The 13192-nt window shown below is 40.9% G+C and overlaps 2 protein-coding genes across 3 annotated transcripts; one reads left to right on the forward strand and one right to left on the reverse strand.

Moving 5' to 3' along the window:
* Positions 1–210: 210 nt before the first annotated feature.
* On the reverse strand, positions 211–4211 carry LOC146688028 (vesicle-trafficking protein SEC22b-like). Its single transcript, XM_085438948.1, has 5 exons — positions 4137–4211; positions 2727–2836; positions 2465–2625; positions 1295–1441; positions 211–1105 (listed from the first exon to the last, which is right to left on the reverse strand). The coding sequence occupies exons 1-5, from the start codon at positions 4209–4211 to the stop codon at positions 951–953; spliced, it is 648 nt and encodes a 215-aa protein (XP_085295074.1). The 3' UTR covers positions 211–950.
* A 163-nt stretch (positions 4212–4374) lies between these two features.
* LOC146688029 (uncharacterized protein C1orf21 homolog) lies at positions 4375–12789 on the forward strand. Of its 2 annotated transcripts, none has more exons than XM_085438951.1 (6): positions 4375–4418; positions 5710–5854; positions 8477–8556; positions 9881–9951; positions 10028–10091; positions 11883–12789. In XM_085438951.1, exons 2-6 carry the CDS (start codon positions 5764–5766, stop codon positions 11919–11921), a joined length of 345 nt encoding a protein of 114 aa, XP_085295077.1. In that variant the 5' UTR covers positions 4375–4418; positions 5710–5763; the 3' UTR covers positions 11922–12789. The 2 variants fall into 2 exon arrangements, with proteins under 2 accessions (XP_085295077.1, XP_085295075.1); XM_085438949.1 differs by lacking the exon at positions 4375–4418 and adding an exon at positions 4603–4744.
* Positions 12790–13192: the final 403 nt, after the last annotated feature.

A 13192-nucleotide genomic window follows, 5' to 3' on the forward strand; every position in this document is an offset into this window, starting at 1 on the left:
ACTGCAGACCGAGAACACCTCACACCTGCTCATTTTTCCAGCTTTGAGGACAAAATGTTCACTAGCTCCCTAATATATCCCCACCCACTAACAGCTGCCACGATGAAGAGATAATCAGTGTTATTCACTTCACGTCAGCACTGAAGCCTTGAAGATTTTCACATAAATTGTGTCATATAAAGAAAAGTCAAGCAGATTGATTTCTTGATAAATATTTAACATTTTTAATAACACTTTCTCACGCTTGTGTAAACTTTGTAAACAAACATTCACATTTGATCACAGTTTTAAGACTCTAACCCCTGCACATGCTTACATGGATTCTCATCAGTGCTAACACGCTAACAGAATCTCCAACATCAGTGTGTAGAAACACGAACTCTTTCTGCTCTTAAAGGTCATGCTTGTCATGCTTGTTTTCTCTTGTATATATAACAGTGCAGATCTCTAATCTGGTCACCTCGGGCACACAGCTCTGCCTGTGAGCACAGACCCACCTGCTAATGAGCAGCAGCCAATGAGAAAAAAGTCAGCTAAAAAAGGTGAAGCTTGCATGAAATTTAATTGAGGCCCAGCGTAAGATCAAGAAGCTTCATTTGATCTTTGACTCACGCAAAACTGCTCTGAAGCTATAAATATGAAACCATAAATGAGCCTGATGGGTCCCCTTTAATGTTTCCAGTATGCACATTTACTATATATAAAAGCCTTTCTATCACACAAAAGCCCATTAAACATCCCAATAAAGACTTACAGCTCAGCTTCTATTGTATAACCCACGACTGAGTAAATCACAGAAAGAACGTCTACATTCAACACAGGTCCGTAAGACTGAAACAGTCTTTAAGACTGTTTCAAGGCACCCTGGTAATAACAGACTGTAACATGAGTTTAAGTGCTCTTCGAGGAGAAACTCCAGCTTCGTGTCGAAATCCTTGTCTGGACGTACATCAGAGCCACCAGAAACGCACGTAGAAGATGAGCGTGACAAACAACACTGCCACAGCCGCAAACTTAGCATAGGTGGAGCGAGTGTTGAGATATTTGGCATCCTTGTGGTACTTTTCTGCCATGTTGGAGAGATTGCTGGCTTTTGTGCAGATAGCTGAGAAACAAATAGGATGAAGGAAACATTAATTTTGTTCTGATTGGTAATTTTGATCAGAATCTCCCATTTGATGGCATGTGTTACCAACACTGGCTACACTTACCACAGAGAGAGTGTCTGCAGGACTTCATCAATATTTGCCACCATTATTTTCTGAATATCATCCAGTTCTTTTTTAGTACTTACCAGAAAGAGCTTCTCCTCTCTGCAGGACCTCCTCAATATTTCCAACCATAATTCTCTGGATGTCCTGCAGCTCTGTGTTAACACTGCTCAAGGTCCTCCGAGCTCTGCTGTCCACATATGACTTCTTAACTTTCTGGATGTAGGTGTCTGGAACAACATGTAGGATACTATAAAAATTTTCTTTCTTTTTGTAGAAAGTGAGTAGTGTCACTTATTTGTTTGCGATGCATCCAGAAAGTATTCACAGCACTTCCCTTATTCTAAATTTTGTCACATTACAGCCTTATTCCAAAATAGATTAAATTCATTTTCACCTCAAAATGACATAATAGCAAAGTGAAAAAAGATTGAAAGTCCTGAAAATTTGTAACAAATAAAACAATCTAAAAATAACACACATAAATATTTGCAGGCTTTGCAATGACTCCCAATTTTGAGCTCAGGCGCATCCTGTTTCCACTGACCATCTGTTAGATGTTTGTACACCTTGATTGGAGTTCACCTGTGGTAAAGTCAGGTCATTGGATATGATTTGGAAAAGCACACATCTTTCTATATAAGGTCCCACACTTGACAGTGCATGCAAGAACACAAACCAAGCCATGCCCAACTCCAAGGAGTTGTCTGTAGACCTCCAAGACAGGATTGTGTCGAGGTACAGATCTTGTGAAGGGTGCAGAAAAACAGATAGACAAAGCTCCAGCATTGCTCTGTGGGGAGGGGGGAATCTTCCAGAAGGACAACCATTTCTGCAGCACTCCAGAAATCAGGACAGATTGGTAGAGTGACCAGAGGGAAGCCACTCAGTAAAAGGCACATGACAGCCCACCTGGAGTTTGCCAAAATGCACCTGAAGGACTTTCAAACCTTGAGAAACATAATTCTCTGGTTTGGTGAAACAAACATTGAACTCTTTGGCCTGAATGCCAAGCATCATGTCTAAGCATCACCTGGCCAATACCATCGCTACAGATTGTCGCTGCTTTAAATTTCTGTTGCAGACTTTTTTCACTTTGCCATTGTGGGGTATTGTGTAAAGAATTCTGGGGTGAAAAAGAAAGTTAATCTATTCTGGAATAAGGCTGTAACATGAAAAAATGTGGAACAAGTAAAGAGCTGTGAATACTTTTCAAATGTACTGTATTAAAGGATTTTTAACACCAGTCTCACCAAACTCTATGAAAGAGTAGGGCCTGGTTACTGTGGGTATTCTCCTTCCATACTGGTCATAAAACTCATTGCTGAGGTCTTCGAGGTATGCAAAAGCCATCTTTCTGGGAAAAGAAGCCTCGCAGAGGGACAGGTAGCATACACCCTGGGATATTAAAAGGCTGAAAATGAGGCCAAACCATTAATGATTTTATGACCTTTGTGATTCAAGTTAAAGCTCACCAAAATTATCTACAAAATGTTCTATGCTGAGTGATCTTACTGAAAGTTCATGTCCCCAGCCTCGAGGGTGCAGCGTTCTGGACTCTGAGCGTCCAGTTTACGGCACAGCTGCTTGGCCTGGCTCTGGTACTGCTGGAGATCTCTTTCTGACTGACAAAGACAGACTTAAGCTCATTCTTATTCATATTTAATTACTTTAGTCGTTTGGTCATTGCATATTACCCACACAGTGTAAACAATATGTTCAAAAGGTCATTCATTGATCTGTAGTTTCATTACAGAATCACATCCACAGAAAAGCCTGTAGCTGGATACAGAGAATTAAACCTAACAACCACTGGTGATGCGGCCTGCTCTCTGCAGTAATCAGGGGACTCAATTCAGGTTCACAGTTCAGGGATATTCAATTACTGTTTGGACCTTGTCCCTTTCCTCCCTATTACTTATGTGGATCCATGAAAATGTAGGAATTTAGTTATTGTCCTGTTCTGTCGCTGTAGTCAATGTTCACACGTGCTCACGTCCAAACATTCAACAACTTGCTGAATGTTTGTTCACAGTATTGCAGCTTCACCAATGTTCATAAGTTGTCTATTGCCATAGAGTGGAGATTTCGTTTTCTCCTTAAGTAAAGCACGCTAAAGACAGAAAGAGTTTGCATTTGTGCACTTTATACTGCGTAATCCATGCCATCTTATATTGTTGCTTTGGTTTGCTGTTTTTGGCTGACAGGAGTGGTACCCAGTGGGGTCTTCTGCTGCTGTAACCTTTTTGCTTCAAAGTTTGACGTGTTGCACGTTCAGGGACGCTCTTCTGCATAACATGATTGTATTAATTATACTGTTGCCTTACCGTCAGCTTGAACCAGTCTGGACATTCTAACAGTCACTGGATATTTTATGTTTCTCTTTTAATTTCTTGTTTTAAAACCTAGAGATAGTTGTGTGGAGAAATCTCAGTAGATCAGCAGGTTTTTAAAATCCTCAGACCACCCCGTCTGGCACTCCCACGCCACGTTAAAAGTTACTTAAATCACTTTTTTTCCTCCTGCATTTGATGTTCGGTTTTTAAATACAGCTATTAAATAAAGTATCACTTTAAAGTTCAGATCCCCACAGTTGCATACAGAATAGTCCACCACATTAAAATCTAAACTAACAGGTTTCACAGTTAAATTTAAAAAGACATGACATTAGCACTTTGTAGACATTTTTCTGTCGACTGGGACCAGAACAAACTGCTCTTATGTTCAACTCAACTTTCAGTTGTTTGTATAAAATACGATACACTCAGTGTTCCTCAATAATTACAACTTTAGCTAAAGCTGAAATAAAATCGCGACATTATCTTCTAGAGCACCAAGCGTGTAAAAAAAAGCACACTATTATTGTTTAAAGAACAGTTTGATGTGCAGGTATCTCCATACGAGGGGCTCAGCTTTCATTCATACCTGTTCATCCTCCTGTACAGACGCAGCGAGCGGAAGTCCGTCTGCCACACGAGCAACCATTGTCAGTAAAATCATGGTGTTTGAGGTCGGGGATCTGCTGTCAACTGGAGAGAGTCAACTTTATAACTTTGTACGTCTTTTTTGCCTGTTCGATAACGCAGGATAAACGCTAAATGAGTTGGACGGAAGCTTACGGTGCGCCCGCGAAATAGGTCCGACTGGCAACCGGCAACATTCACAAGACCGCCCTACCCGGAGTCGTCATTTTTCAGTCGCGTAGAGGTATGCTGTGGTTCCTGGGACGCTAACTGGGTTTCTTTGTGTGTATTTCCCCTGAAAAACAAGCCCGCATGAGCCGTGTTTTGAGTCGCCGGTGTATCCCCTGCCGAGCAGGCGCTGTTGGGTCACTCTGAGCGGGTATGGGGTCACGAGCTCCAGCAGCGCGTGCAGTAGACAGCTGGCAGACGGAGCGCCTGCACCTCCACTGCTGATGCCCGTGTGTGCTGGGCTCAGACATGCAGATGCGGTCTGGCTGGCTTCTCCGTCTAGACTGAAGTCTCCCTGAACTAAAAAAAAAAAAAACAGAGAAGCATGGACACACCAGAGAGGTAACCTAGCTCCGAGAGCGCAGCACTTACAATCTCATTTTTTGCTTTATTTTTATTTTATCTGTCTGAGGTCGTTTTCCTGTTGGCCGTGGAATCGTAGGTCCCCCCCCCCTATTTGTATAAGTCCCCTGGATGAGAAGATTGTGGCTATTCTGCGGCTTTAAAAGCAGTTCTTCTCTATTTGCTTGTCTACAACTAAATGTGTCGCGAGGAGATGTCGCTTTTTAATTTTTTTTATTGTATTTATTTATTTATTTATTTATTTTTATCTGTGTAAATGTGCAAATTAAAGCCAGTCGTAAGAAGGCTTGTTTAGGGTGCGGGAACAGCTGAGTCCCCTACAGCTGGACCCCGCAGGATCATTCATAACATAAGGGGATGAAGCACTTTGTATTTTCCAGAGCCTAATGCAAAGCACTTAGCGTGCGATCAAGTGATTAGGTGTAACAGACTGTTAGCCATATTTCTGTGGCTCCTATAGCCCGGTGTAACGGTGAGGATGGGAACATTTGTGCGCAGTCGCTTTAATCCTCTGAGCGCCACAGAAAGCCCCCATTCGCTAATAAAAATGACCCGGCGGCTTGGCACAGTGGCATCCCAACACCCTGAATGGCCTTATTGTTGCGGTGCAGCTGGCACCGCCGTGCGCACGCTGTGGCTGCCAGAGCGACGTGTGCGTGATTCATAACCAGGAGAAACCATCCATTATACTGTCTCTGGTAGAATAGTTGAAGATGCCCGCGTGTTTTAATTCTAGGGTGGGGCGCTTCATGACTAATTGATTATGGAAACAGTGATTCTCATGGCTGGAGTTCGGGGACATTAAGGCTAGTTTGCATTTCTTTCCTGTGCACTGATCGTGATCCCCAGAGACAAAATCTTCAGTTTCCCCCCTCCTGTGTGATCCCTTCGCCTTATCTAAGTATGGGTCGTCACTTCCTCATAACTGTCCTCCGCTACCCCAGGTGTGCCTGTCATGCTCGGGGCTGAGGTAAAGAGCAGCTGAGGAGAAGAAGGAGATGGGCTGCACTTCGGCCAAGCAGGTGTCTGCCGTGCCCAACGGTGAGGAGGAGCAAAATAAAGCCTACAGCAACGGAGACCTCCTGTCTGGTGAGTCTGTCTATGCAAAAATTACCTTTACATTCATATTTCTCACATACCTGTTCAGGTACTTTCTGAAAATACTGTAATTTCTAAGATGACTTTAGGTCTGTTAGGAATAATAATAAGACTGTCAGCGAATGTGCCACAACATTTTACTAACAGATCTGTAAAATGTGAAAAATACATGCTATTAAGGGTTATTATAGTAACAATTTTTTTAATGAAATGCTTAAAAGAAATAAAGATGAACTACCTTTAAGTTTATCCTTTATTGACACAGCAAGCATGAGGAAGCTTTGCCACATTTTCTGAGATTCAGGATGTTTACCTGACTGGGAGTCTTGTGTTTGTATTGTAATGTGTTCTGAACTTTAGTATGTGGCACTGACAAACAGCAGTTTGGTACAATAATAATGTAACAATAACTTAACAACAACAACAACAACAACACATTTATATAACAATGTCACAAGGTGCTTCAAATAAAAAGTTTAAAACAAAATCAGAGAACTAGTTAAAAACATGAAATAAAAAGGCAAGGCTAATATGAACATACTAGAGGGGGCTAACAACATTTATTAAACATTTTCAATTAAAACATTTTAAGAGGTTTTAAAGCAAATTAAGACATTTCCATTCTCATCTCAGACAGCAGACTGTTCCACACTTGGCAGCAGCCCTCTGTTCTTTATTTATTAGTTGAGGCCTTGGAATAACCAGCAGAGCCGCATTCACCGATCTAAGTAAACACTCAGGCACATAAGTGGTTAATATGTTTCTGATGTACTTTGGAGCAAAGCCATTTAAAGCTTTAAAAGTTATAAGTAAAATTTTAAAGTCAGTATGACTTTGAAAAGGCAGCCCAGCTCCAGAGTGATGTGTTCCCATTTCTTGCTTCCTGTTACGATCTGAGCAACACCGTTCTGCCTCATCTGGAGTCAGTGAAGTGAGCGTTAAATGATGGCACTGTAAAGAGCCTTGTAATAATTAATGCAAGAAAACAAATGCATGTGTAGGTAGCAGATTTTTTTCACATCAAAGCTGCCATTGTTAGCTTTAAAAAGAACATAGACAACTAGTATATGATATAATTAATGCAGATGAATAGATTTTTAAGTCTGATGGGTTATTGTACAGCAGGAAGACATAGACCTGTGTGTCATTTGCATATCAGAGTTAATGACTCTGTCACTGTGAACGATCAGGCTGAGAGGAAGCGCGTTCCTTTAAAAAAAGACGTGGGCTAAGGACCGAGCCCTGAGGAACGCCACAGTTAAAATCAGTCACAGAGGCATCTACATCACTTGCATGTAAATGCGCCTCAATAACAGTTTTTGTTGACCTGGGTTCCACAGGAGGTCTCGTCTGAGCTCCTCGTCCATGTAGACATGATTACATCACATCGCTCCTGCTGAATCCCCCCCCCCCAGTTATAGCACTGCAAACGTGGCCAGCAACAATACCCGGATAGGCTGTGGCATCCAAACTATGGCTGAGTGGGTTTTTAAGGAGCTCAAAATACGCCAAGAAAACATTCTCCACTTCATTACCCCACCAGCAGCAGCCTTTACACAAGGCAGGCCTGGTCCACTGATTCATGCTGTTGACACCAAATTGTGACCCTCCAATCTGAAGACTCAGCAGAAATCAAGATTAAACAGAGCTGTAATGGTGTCTGTGCCTGCTGCAGTTTTCACAGTAAATATTGGTTATCTGAGATTCTGTAGCCATTCAATCACAGTCTGGCCATTGTCCTTTAATCACTCTCATCAATGGAGAGTGATTAAAAGCTGGAGCGCATGGAGGATGCGCAGTGCAGGACAGCTGCTCATTGGATGGGTTTTTAATTTTCCAAAGCATGCTGGGTAAACAAAGACTTGTGTTGAAAATCCTCGAAGATCAGCCGTTTCAGAAATACAAGCCAGTCCATCTGGCACTTACAAAAATACAGCGTTTGTGAAATAAGTGAAGTGATCTGCATCAGCACGAGCTAATGTATTACACTGCAGCCACACGATCCGGCTGATTGGGTAATTACATCAAGAAGCAGGTGTACAGCTTTTCCTAATAAAAGGTGTATTGGTTATATTAAGGTATATATATATAAGTAAAGGTGCAAAACATGTCACATCTGTTTTTGTAACAGTCTAAATTAAAAAATTTAAATAAAGAAGTTAGTCAAACCTGTAGTCAGGTAGCTGTATGAAACCTGTAACACGCAGGTTATCGTCTTACATCTGAATTAATGTGATTGCTTCTATAGATGAACAGTAACAGTCTATGTGCCATATCTATATTTTCATTTCTTCTTTTCCAAATGTGCAGCGTGGGAGAGGTTGAGAAGAGGGGGACTGCTCATGTGTGAGGCAGAAAATGGAGAGGAGAATCAGGCTAACAGCTCGTGTGTTTGCAGCTTGCCAGCCATTGTTAAAAGAGGATTTAGTCTAGAGTGTGAGAATTCAACCACATAATTACTTTACCAAGTACTGAACTGTGAGAACTATTAACCTCGGAGGATTGTGGTGATCGGAGCGGCCATGAGTGGGTCATCCTCTGCGTGCCTGCTGTCTGCTGCTGCTGTTGCGTATTAATCAGAGATGTGCTCCTCTGTCTCCCACTCTGTCACAGATGAGTACAAGATGAAAGGAGTGGAGAAAGTCAAGTACATCAGCGGAGAAGAGGCGGGAGAGGACGGCCAGGAAAGCACGGTGCGTGGTTTTTCTTTTGTCCTCTGTGTTTTTTATTTTGTCTTTAGTGGAGTATTTAATGGCGGCTTGTAAAAACACAGTCAGTTTGTTCGGGGTAAGTTGTGACGCGAACCTCAGGATCACACGAACTCAGCTGAGGCTTTAGAGCACCGTGCAGCATCGATTTGCATGTTAATGAGGAACTACTGTAACCCAATAATGCAGGAGGACAGAGGAGCTTCCATATATACTTGGCACCGATTATATAAAAGTGATACTTTTGGATAGAAAGTGTTTTTTGTTACATTTTTTCATTATTTGACAGGCGATATGGACATTATGAAAATTTCTTAATACAAAATAAATAAATGAAAATCAACATTAAACTGAATGAGCTGATATTTTAATTTAAATTTACTTCTGCCTTTGTAGTAATCTCCCTATTTATCTTTTTATGTTAACTTCCTTATTACTCCCATTCTTTTTATGATTTTAAATGCATTTATTTCTGAGTTATGTAGCCCTTTTCATTTTCTTTCGCTTTCCTAAAATACATTTATTTCTGTTTTTCTTTATGCATTTTTGCTCCATAATGTAAATGACAAGGCTACGTGTCACTTTGTTAACCTTTCACCCAGTTTTACAGTCATCCTTTGTTCCCACAACACTAACCACTCAGATGATCACAAGAACTGAGATACTGTATCTAGCCAACAGAGGAAAAACTGCATATATAAATAGGTATAATACAGTGGCCCTTATAGGTCAAGCGCACAGCAACTTAAGAAAACATCTGCAAATAGAAAAATGCTTCCAAAGCACACAAAACACAATGGAAATAGCAAAACTGCAGCAAAAGCTAAACAAGTGATAAAAATCACAAAAAATGGAAGTATTTCTGGGAACAGATGGACCAGCTGTGGAAGTGGTGAACACTTCTGGTATGTTTTGGGGGATTGAAATATATTTATTTAGTTATTGGTGGCGCTTTATTCTGTTTGCTGGTGTTTTCTTAAGTGTCAATGCGTTTGACCTTTCAGGGCTACCATAGTAGGTAAAGGAAAGTTACAAATCTGAAAGCAATAGCATAAAATTAATAAAAATGCAAACAAAAACAAAAGCAAACATTTATTTTCAGTTTCCTTCTATTGCTTTTAAGTGCATAATAATTTCATTGTTGAGTCAGTCATTTTTACATTTTAGCACATTGGGATCTCCATAATTCAAAAATGATTTAGTTTTGCATTTCTGTGTTTTTCAGGCTTCTTTATAAAAGAGCAGAGGTGAGCATTTGATGGTGTTGTTCACTGTCCTCAATCATTTATCTGTGTGTTTGATACTGCAGGAAGTAAGTGCTCTCCTTGATAAAGCTCCGCACGGAGATGAAACAGGATCAAATGGAAATGGAAAAATTCTGTAAGTGACTGACTAATGGTTTTGTTTGTGCTATCATGCTGTCAGCCTCTAACCTGGTCTCCTTCCCTCCTCGCAGGAGCATCCACTCCTCGGAAAGTCAGCAAGAATTCTTCCGGATGTTAGATGAAAAAATTGAAAAGGTAAAGAATGACAAACCTTTACTGGAGATCTATTTATGTTTTTGTGTCTTTGTAAGGAAAAAAACAGGTTAAATAACATAATGGAAGTTAATCCTATTGGTGCTGCAAATCTGTAGCAAGTGAGGACACAGCAGACGAGATAATGATACTGCAAAACAATCTCAATCTGTCACGTCCACTCTATTCTCCCACTGTGGTTATTTAAAGGGATATTGGCTGTGCTGCCAGATCCTGAAATATTATACCACTGTGTGCCACAGAGCTCAAAAATACTTTAAAAACCTATACGAGAACATTTACGTCACTCTTTTGCAAAAGAACTGTGGTTTATTTTGAGATTATCCCACTGTCCTGCTGCTGGAAAAACTCATAGAGACCAAAATAACTGTTAATGTGTAGCTGAAAGTCGTCATAAACGCCTGCTTCAGTAAGATTTTCCAAAATGTAAAGAGGCCTCTTTAAGTGCGTGCCTGAATTTCCGCTGCTTGACTCCATTTAAGCTGAAAAAAGTCATTTCCTTTCATTCATGTTTGACTGAGACCTTGCTGCAAATATTTCAACAAAATGCTGCGTTATCTTTGCACGGTGGGGCTGCAAAATAATTTAGCATTCCTCCTTGTCAACACATGCACAAATGAACCGATTAGTTGTGTGCATTAGTCATTTTTTTGCAGACTGAAAGCATAACTTTGTGGTGACTGAGTCAGACTCTAGGGAATTTGCAGTGGCATTGTTGTTACTCCAAAACTTTGTTGCTTGTTGCTAAACACTTAATTGGCTGAAAAAGCTGAGAGGAGACAGCAGCTCATACTCATAACACTAGAAAGCTAGAACAAGAAAACTAATTAAAAGGCATTGGCTTTCACATTTTTTATACCTTAAAGCAGAGGTGTCCACCTCCAGGCTTCAAGTACCAGTGTCCTGCAGGTTTTAGATCTCTCCCTGGGTCAACACACCTAAATCACATGATTAGTTCATCACCAGGCCTCTGGAGAACTTCAAGACATGTTCAGGAGGTAATTTAGCCATTTAAATCAGCTGTGTTGGATCAAGGACACATCTAAAACCTGCAGGACACTGGCCCTTGAGGCTTGGAGTTGGACATCCCTGCCTTAAAGCATGCTGGTAAATACCCATAACTAACTGGGAGCTTTTATTTTGAAAAGCAGTGACTCTTAAGATGTAAACTACGTGGTTTTATTTTGAAAATACCGTAGTGTCAAAGCATCTTGATGTCTAAAGAGTAATTGGATGTTTTATGGTGAAAAGAAAAAAAGTGTGACTTTAAAGCACTTTATTAGATTTTATTTATTTTTTAAAATCAGATTTCATCCTAACAGAGGTGCTTTCTGCTGCCCCCCTTGTATTTCAAGGGGTTGCCACACTGGATGAATGTGCATATTAATTTGGAACAGACGTTACCAGATGCCCCTGGGACCGGCCTAGGAGTGCATTAGCTTGCGACCACTAAGGCTGGACGTGTTTCTCGATCTTTGCATGTAAGGTGAATGTGTTTACCACTACAGCTCTGAGCCACCAGCTGTGGGCACCTTGGTATTTTCCCATATATAAGTGAGGGGTTCTGTCATTTCCACAGCTGGTCCATCATGTTATTGTCTCCCCAAAATCTCACAAATACAGTTTGTGAGATTTTGGGTGTTTTTTCTACTTCCCTTGTGCATTTTACATTTGCCCCACCACGATACATGTCGGTTTACACAAAATGTTATAACTGTAAAACTAGTTGTATCTGGCTAATACCTGAATACTCTGCGCGTGTGTCGTATCCAGGGCCGGGATTACTGCTCAGAAGAGGAGGATATGACATAACCCGGTTGTCACAAATCCACACGTCCCAGTATGAGAAACTGTCCAGCATTATGGATAGACTGTGTCCCAGAGGACTCTTTGATGTATGTGCACGCCCGAGAAGGAAGGAGTATTGAAACTAGCACTTTTTTCTTTTTGCCCTCCTGCCACTACCCACTCGTCTGACCAAGTTCCAGAAAGATCATGACGGAAATCAGCGCCGTGGTTCTCCCAAGAGTGACATGAGATTTGAAGCCATTACAGGGTAACGGAGGATCTAACACTTTTCTTTCCTTGCTGGAATTTCTCAGTATGAATAGCTGTCACCGAGACTTACTATACACATGTGAAAGACGCAGGCTGCTGTCAGTGTGAATTTCCGGCAACAGGAACAACCACTGCTCTTGTGGACACTGACTCAAATAGAAAATAATGCCCTTGCATCGTTTAATCCTTGAAAGCCTCTGCGACAAGTCAACGGGTTGGAAACTTCCTGCATTCCAAGACGCAGTACAGACCTCTTTTCTACAGTATGTTGGCCACTCCAGTGTTTGTCTGCTCATATTTGTTTCTGTTCTGATGTAGAGTATTTATGTTGAATAAGGCTCAGGGTTGAAGTGTTGTAATCTTTGTCTCATGTAGTTAAGTCTTTCCCCTCATTAGAACACTGTTACACCATTAAAAGACGCACACACACACGCTGTCACACATGGGTTACAGATAGAGCCCTCTCTAGTGTCTGATTCATATAAGCCTAAGAGGTGAACACCACAACTTCACACAAGTCTCATTATGTATCTGATTCACCGGTGTTATGTTGTTGTGTTCGGTTTCTTTGTTTTGGGGGGTTTTTTTTTGGTTTTCTAGGAAAAATAAAAGTGATTTAAGTAATTTATTCCCATTGTTGTGTTGTTTTTAAAACAACCTGATGGCGATAGCCATGATGAATTATTTTACGCGATGTATTCATTACCACATTACTATGTCAACCACTTGTAGTAAATACAACCGTACTATAAAAGTGCACTGTAACTAGTGAAAACACTGGAATTGGGAGATACAATCATTTGTAGACAGCTCTTTGAGATGGACTCAGTGTTGAGAGTTATTGCAGTATATAGGAGCATCAGTACTTCTCTGTAAAACCATTTTCATCCACTCGTCTTTACAACATTGCTTCAGTTCATGAAGGTTTAGTCAGGTTGAGGTCTGGACTTTGACTTGGTCATTGCAACACCTTGATTGTTTTCTTTTTCAGCCGTTCTGTTGTAAATCTGCTGCTGTGCTTGGAA

Source organism: Copadichromis virginalis, linkage group LG18 (assembly GCF_057382275.1).
Source record: "Copadichromis virginalis isolate Kocher_CV1m ecotype Utaka linkage group LG18, C_Virginalis_male_GT1.1, whole genome shotgun sequence".
NCBI classification, from domain to species: domain Eukaryota; kingdom Metazoa; phylum Chordata; class Actinopteri; order Cichliformes; family Cichlidae; genus Copadichromis; species Copadichromis virginalis.

What these genes read in the sequence shown, in the direction of transcription:
- LOC146688028 (XM_085438948.1), bottom strand. Translation starts at nt 4,211, where the DNA reads ATGATTTTACTGACAATGGTTGCTCGTGTGGCAGACGGACTTCCGCTC. An exon ending in CTGTACAGGAGGATGAACAG is followed by an intron (nt 2,837 to 4,136) that starts GTATGAATGAAA and finishes TGTCTTTGTCAG; the next exon opens with TCAGAAAGAGATCTCCAGCA. An exon ending in CTACTCTTTCATAGAGTTTG is followed by an intron (nt 1,442 to 2,464) that starts GTGAGACTGGTG and finishes ATGTTGTTCCAG; the next exon opens with ACACCTACATCCAGAAAGTT.
- LOC146688029 (XM_085438951.1), top strand. Translation starts at nt 5,764, where the DNA reads ATGGGCTGCACTTCGGCCAAGCAGGTGTCTGCCGTGCCCAACGGTGAG. An exon ending in AATGGAAATGGAAAAATTCT is followed by an intron (nt 9,952 to 10,027) that starts GTAAGTGACTGA and finishes CCCTCCTCGCAG; the next exon opens with GAGCATCCACTCCTCGGAAA. An exon ending in TAGATGAAAAAATTGAAAAG is followed by an intron (nt 10,092 to 11,882) that starts GTAAAGAATGAC and finishes TGTCGTATCCAG; the next exon opens with GGCCGGGATTACTGCTCAGA.